This window comes from Bos indicus, chromosome 4 (genome assembly GCF_029378745.1).
Source record: "Bos indicus isolate NIAB-ARS_2022 breed Sahiwal x Tharparkar chromosome 4, NIAB-ARS_B.indTharparkar_mat_pri_1.0, whole genome shotgun sequence".
In the NCBI taxonomy this organism is placed as follows: Eukaryota; Metazoa; Chordata; class Mammalia; order Artiodactyla; family Bovidae; genus Bos; species Bos indicus.
This window is the reverse complement of record NC_091763.1, coordinates 92,621,169-92,638,535: the sequence shown is the minus strand read 5'-3', so window position 1 is coordinate 92,638,535 and position 17,367 is coordinate 92,621,169. Positions and strand designations below refer to the sequence as shown.

At 53.9% G+C, this 17,367-nt stretch overlaps 1 protein-coding gene across 1 annotated transcript in view; it reads right to left on the bottom strand.

The window, feature by feature from the left end:
- Positions 1-17,367, bottom strand: part of SND1 (staphylococcal nuclease and tudor domain containing 1) — a 422,258-nt gene that overhangs the window by 11,433 nt on the left and 393,458 nt on the right. Inside the window, exon 17 of the mRNA XM_070787306.1 lies at positions 2,815-3,003. Within this exon, the coding sequence (XP_070643407.1) occupies positions 2,815-3,003 (189 nt within the window). The remainder of the gene's footprint in view (positions 1-2,814; positions 3,004-17,367) is intronic.

Sequence of the window (17,367 nt, the reverse complement as noted above, 5' to 3'; positions counted from 1 at the left end):
AGAACAAGGGCGAGCTGGGCCCACACTGACTGCAGTTGTCCCTCTGCAGAACCTGGGCAAGGAGGGGCTCACACGTCAGCCAGACACCCTCTGTGACCCCTTGGTGGCCCTGGCTACAGATCCAGGGGGGCAGTGGGCAGGGAGCCCCCTCCCTCCTCTGCTCCACACTGCTGGGTCAGCCACTTCCTGTCCTGCTCAGATCCCTTCACCCCGGGGCCAGCTTAGCAGCAGAGGAGAGGGAGTCTCTTCTGTCCTCACCTTGCACCCCTCCCCCGCGCCTTCTCTGCACTTCCTCCCAGGGGAGCCCCAGGTCCTCCTCCTGGCAGGCTGCGGGCCATGTGGACCGAGGTTTCACTGCATGGAACCTTTCCTTTCTAAATCCTATTTAATACCGCTGCTCAGGAGGCTCCAGAGGTGGGGCTGGCATGCAGCCAGGGTAGTGGAGGCCTGCAAGCCCACAGTGGGGAAGCTAAGCTCAATAAAAGCCAATCGATGGCCAATCCAGGCCTGTCAAGGGCCCTGCCAAGGTATGAGTGGGGCAGGGGGTATGGGGGACAGACAGCTGCCATCTGAGGCTCCCTCTCTGGCCCTCAGACCTGCCCAGGATCCCGAGGACAGGGAGGGGGAACCCTGCAACCAGCTTCCTACAGACTGGCCTCTTCAATAAGGAGAGAAGACAGCAAGGTACAGGGGGATCAGGCCTTGCAACTAGGCAGCTAAATTCTCAGAGTGGGGAACACAGCATTGCTGGGGCTCCCCATTCAGACCTGCTCACATGCACATAATCACACCCACCCAAGACTTCTGTGTGCCCTGGTCTCACAAAATCTCTCGGTATTAGCTTCCTCAGCCCACAGGGACCATGATAATCTCTTAACCCCAGATGCGCCTATCTCTCGACAGCTAAGGCAGCTCTCACGGGGTCACCAGCGGGGCAAGGCTGGGGATCCTGGGGACACCTCAGACACCAAGTTTACTGCTCCCCAGCTGACCCCCCGATTCTCCCGCCTGAGTCCAGCTAACTCAGAGGACTGCTGCAAGGCTCTGCCTATGCTGTTCCCGGAGAGCAGCCCCACCAGGAGGAGGGAGGTCAGGCTAGGTTCCCCCAGGCCTCAAGGAGGAGGGGATGTGCAGGAGGGCCCCTGGAGGCGGGCGGGCCCTCGCACTGAGAGTGGTGTGCTGCATTTTAATTGGACTGGAATAAAAGCACGCAGCCTGTGTAAGTAATTAATCATGGTAATTACTCCTCAGCACCATCACGTGGCACCAGAGAAATGATGACTTGGGTTCTTCCAAACAAATCCACTACGTAGTAAATAGTGATGCCTGGCTCAGCACCTATGCAAGGGGCCACGCTTTGGCCAGACTCCCTTCTCTGTCCCCTCCTCAGTCCCTCTGGGGTCTCTACTCTCAGACGGCAGAAGGCTACTCAGATCTGAAGAGATGGCTTCCAGGCTCAGGGAGCAGGGCCAGGGGGCAGAGATACTTTCAGAATCTGGGCCTTATAGGTGGGTGCTTGCTGAAGTGTCCCGCAGCTGTTAACTCGTTCCACCTCTGCACCACCTCTCCTCCATTCCCTGAAGTGAGCAGAGGACACAGGGGGTGTCCAGTCTTAAGTTCAGCTGTCACAGAAAGAAAACCCAAGAGGAAGTGCCTCTGCTGTAGGAGCCGAGGCTGCTTCCCCATCACTCTAGGAAGACAGGCTATAATGGGAGCTGTAATGGAAGCAGAACTGGGACAGAAGTGGAATCCTCCCCGGAGGCCCCATGGTGGCCTGCTTGCCCTCCAAGATGTGGGCAGTCTCTTCCACCTGTCTTGGCTTTTGGAGCCACCTCTCCCTGGAGTCCTTCCAGCTCTAGTAGGGTCGATCACCTGTCCTAATCCCTAGGGGATGAGACTAAGAGACACAGAGATCCCAGAAGTCCTCCGGCGCCTGGCCCCTGGGGAAAGTGTGATGCTCTCTCAGAGGAGAGGTGGGAGGAGCCGGAGGCTTCTGGGCCCCAGGGCCCCCCACTCCTTTTGGCAGGTGTCTGGGCCTTGGCTCTGAGAGGCTAGTTGTAAGCCAGATGGCTGCCCCATGGGGAAGGAAACATTTATTCCTGGAACAAATTTATGGCTCAGCACGGCTGTCCCATGAAATCCTCCTCAAGCTCCGAGAAGCCCTGACAAATTGGTGGCCGGCTGATTTATCCCCATTATCGGGGCTGAGCTGTAAGTCAGTGGCGACAGGCTGTGGGGGTAGGGGCAGGGGGATGCCGAGCCCAGCTCCCATCACCAAGCCGCTGGGTTCCTTAATCGTCCATTTGTTTCCAAAAGCTGCTTTCCGACCCACCCCCCTTGTCTCTTCAATGCAGTGTCTGCACAGACTGATGGGCTGTAAATCTGCTGTCCTAACAGCTTTATGCATCTCCTGGGGCAGCTTCCAAAATGGGCTTCCCTGCAGGGCAATGTGAAGGAAATTCAGACGTGGGGTACAGGCCACCCGGCCCCTCCGAGAGCACTGGAGGGTCAGGGCGGGGGAAGGAAGGCCTCTGGTCGCGGGTGACCCTGGCTCCAAGGTCACTGTCTAGGCAGCTTCCGGTGCCAGGCCCAGCAGGGCCGGGGTGGTGGACAGGGGTGCTCAGAGAGGGTCCGGGGCCCGCCTCAGCGTGGGGTTGCTGACGTGGGGTCTGACACCAACACCAGCTGGAGTCACTCAGTGGACGGGGGGACAGAAGCACTCTGTTGTAAGCAGGCAGCAGTGCTGGTGCGGCGGGAAGGGAGGGAGAGAGAGGGCAGCCGCTCCTTCCCGCCAGGCCCCGTTCCACAGCTCACCTTCTCCTTCTTCTGCTTGGCGGCCTCCTCGGCAGACAGCAGGGATTTGTAGTAGGCGCTGCGCTCGGCGGTGAAGTGGACCTTGGAGAGCGCGTGCTCCACCAGCAAGACGGACAGGTTGGCGCCGTCGATGTGCAGCCAGCCGATGAAGTTGCCGGCCTTGTCCATGCTCTCCACCTCCACCTCTACCTAGGGAGCAGAAACGGGGGTGTCAGCTAGCAGCGGGAGCCTGGGGTGGGCAGGGGAGAGAGGCCCCGGGGCCACTGCCACCATGGTCACTCCATGGACAGGAACAGCTGGAATGGTGAGTCAGAGTGTGAGCTGGTGAGAGCCTCTGAGAACTCTACCCCTCGGTGCTGTGAGCTGGTCTATGCTTTTCAGCTTCTTGTACCCCAGAATCACCATTGATAGATATGTCACTGACAAAGCAACTTCAGAACTCCCCTCTCCTCAAATCCCTTCCCCTTCCTCTTGGCAGAGAGCTACTAGGGAAGACTTGACTCTCCTCAGCTTTAAGTGAGCTGTGTGTGTGTTTGTGTGTGTATACAGCTAAAGGTCAGGGGTGAGTAAGGCAACACCCACTCCTCTCCAGCACCCACTGAGCCCCAGCTCTGCTAGGAAGACAGGCAAGCCTTGGGTGGAAGTGGAGAGCAAGGCAATCCCCGAGGAGGGGAGAACCTGTCTTCTTCCTGGAAGAGCTGAATGAAGTCATGCCTAATGAAGGCAATAAAAGCAGTGGGATGAGAGCCAGGTGAGGAGAGGAGGGAAGGGGACAGTGGGCAGAAGGTACACTGAGGCAGGTGCAGTTAGGGGGTGATTCCAGCTGGAGGTTACCCCTTTGTAGGGGTATGCTCACCGCCATCAGCCCTGACTTTGGGGCCGAGCACACTGGCTGATCCCCAGAGCCGGCAGGATCCCTGCAGAGCCCAGGGACTCCCAGGCCTCCTCCCCTGAGGGCTCCCCGAGAACCAGGACCCCCGACCTAGCATGGATGCCACTCCACCTCATGAAGGCAGTGGCCCAAGAGAAATTCCTTCTCGGCTTCTCTTCCAACCTCTTCCCCTGCTAAAGGGGCCTGTAAAAGCCTTCACTGCCAAACGTAAAAACTTGTATTCATTTAAACGGCTTCAAGCTCGATTAAGCAATAAAATGAGTGTCTAAATACCTGGGAGTTCTCTGAAGCCTGGGCCAGAGCCAGTGGCAGCTGCAGAGGACATGAACAGGAAGGAGCTGGGGTCCCAGCTTCCTGGTTTTACTCTTTGGCCCTACTCTGCCCTCCCTCCATGCACCCAAGCGGCCTCTGTTTCCTTATAGGGAGTCGCGTCCCCAGCACCTCTCCCGGCAGTTAGGACTCCGCCAGGTGTTCTTCCTATTCGTGAACACCTTCCTACACGAAGAGGTGGAATGCAAGTTCAACAATGCCTGAAGTGGGGGTGTACTGTAGAAGGGGATACGAAGAGTTTATTAGAGCCAGGAGAAGAAGGTATTATACTCATCCAATCCAACTTGGTTTTGTTAGTGGGGAAACAGACACAGGGGCAGTGGGGCCAGAAATGGGCAGAGCTGAGAGCAGAGGCCAGGCTGCCCTGCTTGCCTTCTTTCTCCACTGCCTCCTTGGTGCCTCCCCTTCTCTCCCCACAGCCCTGTCTCAAGAGCATCCTTCCTCCAGTCACACCCCTGACCTCCTCCCCGATCCCCCCCACACACTGTCCACTGGGTTAAGGCCAGCTCCCTCCACCATTCAGGACCCTGGACCGTGCCCCTCCCTGGTGGAGCCAGGGTGGGAGTGCCGGGCTCTGCTGGGTGGTGTCCACCCCACACGGGCACCACGCTGCTGAGGGCTGGAGGAAGGGAGGATCCACAACCGTAGATGGTAAAACTGGTTTCCCCTTTCCTCTAATCCCGGCAATTAATTCGCTGGGAGGACCTGTGTGTGTGGCAGAGAACTGGTGGGCAAAACGGTACACGATAAAGCACAGGTGCCTCAAGAGCTCGCCAGCCAGTGAATTCACCCGAGTGAGCGGCAAACTGCCCGAAGAGCCCTCTGCCACCTTGCAAACGCCCTGGGTGCCGGAGCACCGGGCGGCCGACAGCGGGAGGACTAATGGTGGAGGAAGAGGCTGCAGGCTTGTGGGACTCAGACGAGAACAGGGATGGAAGGAGAATGCATGGGAAGACCACCTCTGCTTCGTTTGCTGCGCTTTATCAAGCATGCTACGATCAAGCGGCAGCAGATCCCAGACGACTTCTGGGAGGAGTGTTTGGGGGCTCATGAGACAATGGGTAGAGTGGAGGTGCCGACGCTGGCTCCTACCACCCATCCATGGGGCTCCTCTGCATTTCGGGGCTCCTGAGACCCCTCCTCATGCCCACGCCAGCACCTCTTGTCTTCTTCCACTGTGTTCGTTGCCAGGTGTCCTTTTCCTAAAGACAGGATGGCTGCCCTGATCAAGCACGAGACCTCCCTCCAGCCCCAGGCCTGTGGTGAGCCGCTGCAGCTGTGACGAGAAGCCCATGGCTTCCTCTCACACCAGATTCCTGCGGTGGAGGTAAAAGCCTCCGAGACATGAGCTGCAGAGACGACCAGACAGGTACAATCCGTCTCTCCTGTCAGGCGCCCAGGCTCAGACCCTACTCGCAAACCTCTAATTCACACCTCACTCTCTGAGGCCACAAACCAGATGCCGACCTCTCAAGGCTCCTGCCGGGGGAGACGCCAGCGAGTGACTAAGCAGCCACATCTGGGGCCAACACTGCTGGGGAGCAGCCAGGCTCTCTTGGCAGGTGAGCCCTGGCTTCACACGTACCCCGCCTCTCCCTGCTGGCAATCGATACGCTAACTTGGGCTTGACAAGCCCCTGGTCCCAGCCGGCCGCAGAGGAAAGAAATCTCTGGCCTTGGGCACCGTGCTGCTGCCCAATCCATCTTGGGCTGTAGAGGGAGAGATAAAGCTGTCGCCTGTGGGTCCCCGCTTCTCCTTTTATTACGGCTGCTGCCACCACAGTAATTTCTCAGTCAAACAATGGGGCTTTAGGGAAGGTAGGCTGGTCTTAGAGGAGGGTTGGGGCTGGGCCAGTGTTCCTGCTGCACCTAGGTCTCTGGGCTTCTGGCCTTGCTGGACATGCCCCAGCCTAGATGGGCAGACGGTTCAGGGTGAAGTCTTGATTCTACACAGGGAGCAAACAGAGGGTGCAGTGGGCACTCCCAGGTTGGTCTACATGTTCATCTTTCATCATGTCTCTCTTTCACACTCACTGCTGAGAATTTGTTACTTGACTGTAAAATTACATGGGTCCATATCTATGACGGGCTTCCCTGGTGACTCAAGCAGTAAAGAATCTGCCTGCAATGCAGGAGACCCAGGTTCAATCCCTGGATCAGGAAGATCCCCTGGAGAAGGAAATGGTGACCCACTCCAGTTTTCTTGCCTGGAGAATTCCATGGACAAGAGGGGCCTGGTAGGCTACAGTCCATGGGGTCACAAAGAGTTGGAGAGGACTGAGCAACTAACACTTTCAGCTCTTCATATCTGTAAAAGCTCCATTTCTCTATTCAACTTTAAGACTCAATCTTAAGACTCATCAAATTTCTGGTATTTTTCTAATTAAAAAAATATATACATACTTTCTCTCTCTCTCTAGTTATCTGTGATACTTATCGCTATAAAGTTACTATGAACAAGGAATTAGGGAATCCTGAACCACTGCCTCCTGGGGAAACACAGGGTTAGGTTCCTACAAGACTCCAGTTACATTTCTATCAACTTACCAATACATAACCTGCTTCGATGATGGTTTCTGTTTAAAGATACCATATTTAATACATACTGATGATTCATTAACATTGAACTCACAGCCAAGAGCGCTGTCACTCAAGCCTGAATAAAGCTTATCTAACACATGGGTTTTCTCCTTAAGGCACATCGCAGCTGTCCCGTACTCAGGAAACTAGACAGCACTTCAGCGCTATGCGTGGAGGCCATTTTTAACTACAACATAAAGTGCAGAAACCCTGAAAACCTCGGTGCTAAGCAGACCATGAGTAGGACGTTTGTCTGTAGGATGAGAGCTGCAGCCTCAGCTGGGAATGTACTCCCTGGGAGACTCGCTGCTCTGTGCACGTTCACAAATGATCCAAAAAGTCGCAGGGGTACTGACAGGTAACAAATTTCAGCGAGTGAGTGAACTCACAAATATGGGCTCACTTATAATTAGGATTTACCATATACAGATGTTGTAGCTGTTCAGTTGCTAAATCGTGTCCAACTCTTTGCAACATGCCAGGCTTCCCTGTCCTTCACTATCTCCTGAAGTTTGCTCAAGTTCATGTCCATTGAGTTGGTGATGCCATCCAAGCATCTCATCCTTCTCCTCCCGCCTTCAATCCTTCCCAGCATCAGGGTCTCTTCCAATGAGTCGGCTCTTTGCATCAGGCGGCCAAAGCACTGGAGATTCAGCTTCAGCATCAGTCCTTCCAGTGAATATTCAGGGTTGATTTCCTTTAGGACTGACCGGTTTGATTGCCAGTATACAGAGTTTGAGTGAACTCCGGGAGTTGGTGATGGACAGGGAGGCCTGGCGTGCTGCAATTCATGGGGTTGCAAAGAGTCAGACACGACTGAGCGACTGAACTGAACTGAACTGATACAGACTATTGGCAGAAATTTCCTGCAAGTTGCCTCCAACTGCAGACAGGAATTAGGGGAGGCTCTTTCTTGTCAAGTGCACAAGAAACCTCTTTTGGTCCTTCTGGCTACCCCAAGTGTTAGTGAGATACTACTCATGAAGTGCGGTGTAAAGTGAGAAGTGGCTTCTCACAACGTGGCTGCCTGTCTCTTCGGCATCTTGGAAGAGATGTTTCATGAAGAGACCTGGACTCTGTCCAGTGGCTTGGGAGGCTTCCTGCAGTGGCACTGACATCAGGGAGGTAAGGCCTTGGGTGATCACCATGGGCTGCCACAGCACTTCATGTGGGCATTTGGTGTGTACACAGGTGGGCTGATAATAGCCTCGAGGGGCTCAAGGGTACATGTGGACACAAGCAATGTCAGCAAGGGACAGATGATGGCTTCCCTCATTCCCCATCCTCAACGCTCATACTGAAGCCAAATGCTGGGACCTAGGAACACATGGAGCTGGGGGGAGGAGAGGCTATGGGAAGGGGGTGCCACGTGGAGGGGGTGGCTTTGTGATAACTCTAGTTAAGACAGAAGCAGGAGCCTAGATGCCTAAGGGCAGACCTGGCCCTCGGGAGCTTAGGACACCAAGGAACTGCTGCGCTGGGCACCCTGGACGCTCTGCTCACCTGCCGGCATCTCTCGCCTCTGCTCCCAATGCTGGCAGAGTGGGCCGCGATTTTGTGGTTCTAAACTAGGCCTGTGAGCTGAGCTCTTCCAGATTCAACACCTTCCTGTGACGGCTTCCCTAACCTTGGCCTGCAGTGAATTGAACACCTGGCCCGGATATCTCTGACACTCAGGGACCAGTGCAGAGCACAGAGGTTAAGACCATGGCCTCCGGAGCAGAGACGTTTACTCACCACCTGCTTGACTTCTGGTGAGTCAATTACCTTGGAATTGTGATAGTACCTATCTCAAAAGATGTGTTTTGATGACTAAATGAGCCAACGTAAGTATGTTAAACACTTAAAAGGGTGCTTGACACACAAATGCTTCTTCAGTTATTTACTTCCTGGGGAGGAGCAGTTATTTCAAAATGTCCCTATTCACCAGCTAAAATGGTGCTAGTGGTAAAGAACCTGCCTGCCAATGCAGGAGACATGAGACTCTGTCTGATCCCTGGGTTGGGAAGATTCCCTGGAGGAGGGCACGGCAACCCACTCCAGTATTTTTGCCTGGAGAATCAATCCCACGGACAGAGAAGCATGATGTGGGCTACAGTCCATGGGGTCACAAAGAGTCGGACACTGAAGCAACTCAGCATGCACACAGAATGTCAGCTCCACTGGGAGCAAAGCTTGTTCTTTAAATCTGCCCCAGAGTGGGTGTACCGACTGGGCCATGACATGGTAGAAAGAGCATGAATCCTGCAGTCAGACAGACCTGGGCTCAAATCCTAACTCTGACCGTGAGTTTTTGGTGATGTACAACGGCATCCACTTCCTTCAGCTCAGGGCCAGCTGACAGCAGTCAGGCTAGTTGCAACCAGCAGCAGCTCTGCTTGGCTGAGCTCAATTCCCTTGGTTCTCACTCAGAGAGGTAGGTGAGGGAAGAGGTGGTTAATCAGAGTGGGCAGGGGTGGGGTTGCGGTGGGGAATCTTTCTCCACCACAGGGCCAATCAGGGGGTGTGGTCCAGCCAGCCACGCCCAGTGGGAAAGCAGCTAGACCCACTGGTCCCGGGCTGTCTGTGGGCCGGGGTAGCCAGAGGGCCCTGCTGCCTCACAGTGGGACATGTCCTCCTGCTCCCGAGCATACTAATGTGCCACTAATGAAATTGTTCTGGCTTATTTACCAAATTAATACAAACGGCACAGGCTGTTAATTTACGCGTCTCCTAATTACTGAGGAAGTGCTCCTGTCCCAGGCAGCGCACACACTTCAGTTCCCACCCAGGTGGGCTATGGTCTCACCCTTCCCGGCTGCGGCTGCGCAGAGTGGGGAAGGGGAGAAAGAGGAGAAAAGAGGAGACAGGGGGTAGGCTTCCAACCCAGGGAGGGAAGGCGGCAGCGAGCACGTTTCGTTTCTCATAGCCCTTTTCCTAGTGGTTGGATTATCTTGGCCCCTGCCACAAACATATTCTCAATCCCTGCCCCACCACCCCAACTGGTCCCCTTCTTTCCTTGTCTGGATTCTGTCCAGCTTCTTAACACAGGAGCTGCTTCAATCAAGTGGGCGGAGGGGGCTGAGTCATTCTCCCACTCCAGGCAGTTGAGGTCTGGGGAGCCATGTGGGGCCAGCCAGGTGAGGGGGGTGGGTGTGCAAGAAGTGAGAGAGTGAAAGGCAGGCAGGGCTGATGTTTTTACAGAGAGGACGACTCACTTGCCCAGGCCCTCCCCAGACAACCAGCTTTCTGAAAGTAACGTGTGTGTCTGGGGAAGAACACTCGCGAGCTCAGCTAGAAGACCAGAGGAAATGCCAACCGCCTGGGGGCTTCATTTGGCTGCCCAGCCTCTCCTGCTCCAGGAGCCAAGATGGATGTCCAGTGGCTCTGAGTCTGGGGGTGACAATGGGAAGACCAAGGGCCCCTCCTGTAGCCTTCTTCATGGTAGGGTGGGGGCGGAGTGCGCTGGAGGCTGCCTCCATGAAAAGGCTAGCTTCGACAGAGCCGGCAGGGCAAGAGAACTTGAAGATACTGAACCGGGGAGGATGCACAGCTGGGGGTGGCGTGCTCTGGATGGTGACTCAGGGCAGCCCGAGGAGGTACAGCACAGAGGGGATTTCTGGCAGAATGCAGGAGTGGCGAGAGTCTCCCCTCCCATATAACTGCTCTTTCCCATTTTGTGTATTGGGAGAACGGAAGAGAGGTAGTCTCTCCCAAGAGCCTCTCATCCTCTCTCCTGCGCAGTGCCCAAGGCAGCAGAGGAAATCACTGAGCCTCAGCCTCAGAGGCTGGGAGGCCAAGGAACGCCTGGAACACAGCTGCCAGGGATGCTCCCTCCCCCTAGGGAGGTGGCTGCCTCAGGCAGGACAGGTGATCCCAGGTAGGCAGCAGCTCAGGGCACCCCTGCCCTGGAGCATCAGGGAAGGAAGACTTCCTAAACAAGGCGGGGGAGGGGATGCTGGCTTCATGTTCCTCCCAAAGGCAGAGCAGGAGTGCACAGCGCTACCTCTGGGGAGGTGACTTCAGGGGCCCCAGTGATAGGCAGAAGCCGCCATCCTCCCCATACGCTGGCTGGTCCCAGCCCTGCTTTCAATACCCCAAGGCCATCGGCAACAAGCCTGGAACTGGGAATAAGAGGAGTGAGGCTTGGATGGGGACAAGGCTTAGAGGTGCAAAGCAAAATCCTTGGACTAAACAGCCATCCAGGGACCCGCTCTGCCTCTTCTGGGCTGGGCATCCCTCTCCAGTTGCTCCGCGTGTCAGTGAGTGCTGAACCAGGTCTGTAAGGTTTTCTCTGCTCAGAACTTCCTAAGGTATGAGCTGGGATTGGGGGTGGCGGCACTGGTGGTGCACTGGCATGACTGGGAGGCGCTGAGAGAGCAGACAGACAAGGGGTTACGTGGGAGAGAAGGGCCGGCGGGGAGGCCCTGCAGGCAACCAGTAGGAGCCTGCAGAGAGGGGAAGGTGGAGAGCAGGAGAGGAATAAAGGCACTCCAGCTCTTCCCCACCCACGCATCCCAAACAGAGCTTTCCGCAGGGTAGGCGAGTAGCAATCCAGAGCAATCTGAGTGCCACCGAGCCTCCTCTCCTGCCTCGCACAGCAGCCACGCTGCCAGCCGGGGCTGCTACCGTCCCCCATACATACTGCTGTAATGTGCTCCCGCCGCCGGAGCCGTGAACTTGAAGAGACACCTCACCTTAATATAGTAGCAGCTTAACACAGCCGACTTGTCCCCTCCACTTGCAGCCACGCGTGCACAGCGATGTCTTTCAGAGATGATAAGCGTTTTAACACGATGCAATTAATAATGTAACGCTCTGGGAGCCACAGAGGCAGTGCCTATGAAATGCCTCCTGGGCTGCATTACCGTGGGCCATGGGTGGTGAGGGGGCAGGCAAGGGTCCATTCCAAACTTCCCTGTGCTCCTGGAGTAGCAAGGCTCCAGCCCCTACCAGTGCGTTACTACCCAACCCCTCAACACCTGCAGACCAGATGATGCATTCAAGCCCAACCCACAGTGCCAACTGTTCTCTGGAAAATCTCGTTTCTGACATTTGGTCTAAGCCAAGGCCCTGGGAATGCCTGCAAATCAGGCCCGGGTTGGCACAGTGGCCACAGGGGGCAGGAAGCTCCTAGAAATTGAGGGTTGGCCTGAGCAATGGGTGAGACGGCCCAGCTAGGAGCTCAGGGCTTCCTCCTCTCTCTCCTGGAATACCTCAGGGGTGAGGGGTGGGATGCCAGAGGTGGGGGGGCCAGGGGCATTTCCTGGTCATGCCTGAGGCAAAGAGGAGGAGCCAGGGCTATCAGCGTCCCTCAGTCTGCTGGGAAATGCAAACCTGCTGACTCCAGGACTTTGCAAGCGGTAACACGGTTTACAAACTGACGCAATCTGTTCCTTTGGTGCAGACAATAAGGAAAGCAGACTGTTCATCTTCCCAGGAAAACCCGGGGCTGTGGACTGGAGGGCGATTTAACTGTCTCTTCCCTGAGGTTCACACAGGGAGTGTGGCTGAATTGGGGGCCCTACCCTTGTGCAGGGCACCCCACTGGCATCCTTTCCCACAGGCTTCCTGAGCTCGAGGCTGGCTTTGGAAGTCCTTCTGAAAGCGGGGTGCACCTGAACGGTCCAGCTTCTCCCCATGCTCCGGTGATGCAGCGAAGAGTGGTCCTACCAGAGAGAGCAGTGAGGACCGCTCTTCACCCAGAGTCTCCAGATAGCACACGGAGCCCCAACCCTTGGTCTGGGCCACATGGGGTTCTCCCAAGCCCAGATGGAGTCCCTGAGGCTGCACCTGTGCCCTGCAGGGACTGAACTAGGGGTGAGAAGTCGAATGACCTCTTTTCTCAGGAGAAATTAGTGTATGACCTGCGGTGGCTCAGTGGTAAAGAATCTGCCTGCGATGCAAGAGCTGCAGGCGACACTGGTTTGATCCCTGGGTTGGGAAGGTCCCCTGGAGGAGGGCATGGCAACCCACTCCAGTATTCTTGCCTGGAGAATCCCATGGACAGAGGAGCCTGGAGGGTTGCAGTCCGTGGGGTCGCAAAGAGTTGGACATGACTGAAGCGACTTAGCATGCATGCACATGACCCACGGAGGAACTGTATGAGGCTGTCAAATCGCTGACCCGAAGGTAACCAAATTGGGTCACATCTGAATGCCAGCTACGCCTTTGTAGGCCCTTACACCTTCCTGATGCCAAGGTCTGCTCGGGGGCAGGTGTACTCTGCTTTGCGGATCTAGACTCTCAGGCTTGACCTGAACCACCGTGGATTTCTGTGCAGACCCACACTTTGCCTTTATAAAGCACCTATGGTGGTATTGTTACCCCCAAAATAGTGTGTCACTGTTTTCATTGTTTTCCCATCCACTTGCCATGAAGTGATGGGACTGGATGTCATGATCTTAGTTTTTTAAATGCTGAATGTTAAGCCAGCTTTTTCACTCTCTTCTTTCACTTTCATCAAGAGGCTCTTCAGTTCCTCTTTGCTTTCTGCCATAAGGGTGGTGTCATCTGCATATCTGAGGTTATTGATATTTCTCCCGGCAATCTTGATTCCAGCTTGTGCTTCATCTAGCCCGACATTTCACATGATGTACTCTGCATATAAGTTAAATGAGCAGGGTGACAATAGAGTCTTGATGTACTCCTTTCCCTATTTGGAACCAGTCTGTTGTTCCATGTCCAGTTCTAACTGTTGCTTCTTGACCTACACACAGATTTCTCAGGAGGCAAGTCAGATGGTCTGGTATTCCCATCTCTTCAAGAATTTTCCACAGTTTGTTGTGATCCACACAGTCACAGGCTCTGGCATAGTTAATAAAGCAAAAGTAGACATTTTTCTGGAACTCTCTTGCTTTTTCTATAATCCAGTGGATATTGGCAATTTGATCTCTGGTTCCTCTGCCTTTTCTAAATCCACCTTGAACATCTGGAAATTCATGGTTCACATACCGTTGAAGCTTGGCTTGGAGAATTTTGAACATTACATTGCTACTGTGTGAGATGAGTGCAAATTGTGTGGTAGTTTAAACATTCTTTGGCATTGCCTTTCTTTGGGACTGAAATGAAAACTGATCTTTTCCATATTTTTGGGCTCCAAAATCACTACAGATGGTGACTGCAGCCATTAAAACACGCTTGCTCCTTGGAAGAAAAGCTATGACCAACCTAGACAGCATATTAAAAAGCAGAGACATTACTTTGCCAACAAAGGTCCATCTAGTCAAGGCTATGGTTTTTCCAATAGTCATGTATGGATGTGAGAGTTGGATTATAAAGAAAGCTGAGCACTGCAGAATTGATGCTTTTGAACTGTGGTGTTGGAGAAGACTCTTGAGAGTCCCTTGGACTGTAAGGAGACCCAACCAGTCAATCCTAAAGAAAATCAGTCCTGAATATTCATTGGAAGGACTGATGCTGAAACTGAAACTCCAATACTTTGGCCCCCTGATGTGAAGAACTGACTCATTTGAAAAGACCCTGGTGCTGGGAAAGATGGAAGGCGGGAGGAGAAGGGGATGACAGAGGATGAGATGGTTGGATGGGCATGAGTTTGTGTAGGCTCCAGGAGTTGGTAATGGATAGGGAAGCCTGGCATGCTGCAGTCCATGGGGCCGCAAAAACTCGACACAACTGAGTGACTGAACTGAACTGAATGGTGGCATTAGTGATTAATGCTTTTCCTTCCACCCTGGAGAAAAAGAACCTGGCTCTAGGGAATTCTCTGGTGGTCAGGTGGTTAGGACTCTGTGCTCTCATTGCCAAAGGCTGGGGGTCAATCTCTGGTTGGGGAACTAAGATCCTGCAAGCCCTTGGTGTGGCCAAAAAAAAAAAAACAACCTGGCTGTAGATCACACTCTCTTGCTTTCTTGGGCGCCTGTCTCTATCAGTCACCTTTTCCTCTAATCACCACCCAACTCCCTTTCTATCAGCATCTACCTCTTTGTCTACAAATCGCACTCATCCTAGAAAACCTAGCTCTGACCTCGCATCCCGTCCAGTCAACCTTTCTCTCTTAACCCAGGGACCTCTTTCCTTCACCTCCATCCACTCCTCCATCTCACACAGCCAATTGACATTCCAACATGATTATCATTTCAAAGGTCACTCAAGACCTCTTAATCGCTGTTTTATTAATTTCTTCTCAGGTATCTGACAAAGCTAAGCACCGCTGCCTCCTATTTCGAAGCTCTTTTTAAAGGCCTCTGTGATTCCCAACCTTCTGCATGCTGTCTTAGTTTCAGTTGTGAGTTCTTTCCCAACAACACACCCCCTGAATATGGACATTCCCTGTGGGGCCATCTGAAGCTATAGACAGTCCCTGTATTGCACGACTCAGAGTTATATGACACCATTGCTCCTATTTTCAGCCCAGACTGCTCTTCAGGACTCACCTCCACCATATACATTTCAAATGTAAAGAGCCCAACCCTGAATCCACTATCTTCACTATAAAACCTGCACTTTCACCTGCGTTTCTTATCTCACTCAGAGCGAGCAGCTTAGAAATCATCCTGGACTCCTTTTACATTCACAGTCAACCTCCAGGTCACAATGGTCCTATTCATAAACATCTCTTGAATTCTCCCCCTCTTCTTTATCCTTCCTGCCACTTCCTGAGTTCAGGTCCTGGCTTTGGGGTAACACTCCCTGCCCCCAGCCTCACCACTTCCCAGTGGCCCCTGCTGCAGGGCGTGGCTTATCATAGGCAGTGCAGCTCCGTGGTTAGCCAGACCGTCGGGGTTTACATCCTGCTCTACTACTTACCAACTGTGTGGTCTCGAGTGGGTTACTTAACCTCTCTGGGTCTAAGTTTTCTCCTATTTGTCAAATGGGCATCATAATGGCACTTACCTCAAAGGGTTTTATTAAAGAATAAATGAACTGACCCAAATCAAACACTTAAGAGGTGTTTGGCATATAGGATGTTCTCAGTATATGTTGTCACTTTGCAAAAAAAAAACCCCAACAAACAAATCAGATCACCTTTTCCTTTGCCAAAATCCTTTCCTTAATTCTCTGCTGAAGTTCAAATTCCTCAATACAGTAGAGGATCAATTCCTTATAAAACCTAGTTGTTGCTGTCTCACCTTCCAACCATTCTGGCCCTCATTATTTTGGCTCGAGTCATGCCAAACCACCTCCAGCTTCACACACGTGCTTCGTCCCAGGCCTCTGGGCAGGCCACTCCCCCTGGCTAGAACACTTCTTCCTATTGGTACATCTGTGAGCTCCAACTCAACCTATCCACCAAATGTCTACACACTCGGACACACCTTTATATACTGAATGCTTTTCCTCAGAGCACTTTATTCACATCAATATTAACTGCAGCATTCATTGTGGGCATTTATTAACGGTTTGTTGTTGTCCAGTCGCTCAGTCATGTCTGACTCTTCATGACCCCAGGGACTGTAGCAGGCCAGGCTCCTCTGTCCATGGCACACAGTAGGCACATAATAGATGTCCTAGCTTCTCCACATCACTGGCAGAAGGGAAGTTCCTGGGACAGAAAAGATAACCTGTCTTTGGGCAAGTCCACTGGCACCTGACTGACAGGAAAAGGCCTGTTTCCAGAACCTTTCTAAGGTGACAGGGTGTTCGTTCCCACAGCGGGTCTGCTCACAGAGGAGCTCAGAGGGGCACAAACCGGCTTCAGTCCATGATGACTCAGAGGCGCCTGGATGTCACGAGCAGAAGGGGCTGTTTTGCACCTGCTTTGCCGGCACTGACTACAACCGGAGCGAGGCTGGGTGCCTCTATCTGGGCAGCACCAGGCAGCAGCTGTGTGTGCCTCCTCAGCCTCTTCCACATGCCCTGCTCCTGGCCACTATCCCTGAGCAAGGCAGGGGTGAGAAGCCCAGCAGATGGAAGAGAGCTAGAGGAGGAACTACGAGGACAGGGCGAGGCCCCGGGCCACTAAATCCTCCAAGCCGGGGGCTGGGTGTGCTGGTTGGGCTGTGGTAGCCTGAGGGAATGTCTGAGCACAGGGCTGAGAAACCCTCAAGGTCTCCAGCCCTTCTAGGAGAGCAGGACACTCCCGAGGAAAGACAACAGCGGCTGGAATGGAGGAACCTGGGGTGTGGATGGGACGCCAACGCCTCATTCAGCCACGTCAGAGCCATCAGAACTGGGCTGTGGTTGGGAGGGCCCTCCGGGGTTGGGCTGGGACAGGAGTGTGTGCGCTGATGGAAGGGGACACGGGGCTTCTCCTCTTTCATCATCACCTGGTCTCTAGGCAACAGCGCCACAGACACCAATCCCTCTTGCAGGCCAGAAGAAGGCACCAGAGAGAAGGACCTGAACAGACAGAAACTCCACACTGGCAGCTAAGGACCAGGCACTTTACTCATTCCATTGCACTCAATACAAGCCATGGCAAACAATCTCACAGAGATGCAGAATGCCCATCCTTCCCGATGAACGTCAGAACAGGGCATGGAAGGACAGCTGGAGGCACTATCCCCAGAGGAAGATGCCCTGCCCTGCACCCCCTTCCTTTCCTCCTCATGTCTCCCTCACCATCCAGGTGGCTCAGAAGGTACCATCTCCTCTGGGCTCCTCAGGCAGCCCCCCAGTCCTGGAGTCACCGTATCCTTCCTTAAACCCATCCTGCCTTCACCTGACAATCACGAAGCCTGGCCCCACCTGCTGAGCCTGCCAGGCAGCACATCATGTGGATGCTGTGTGCGATCACCCAGGTAGGGGCCAGCAGCTCTGCTGACCTCAGAGAAAGAGCCCTGTCCTCTCTCCCCACTAAGAAGCTGCTCT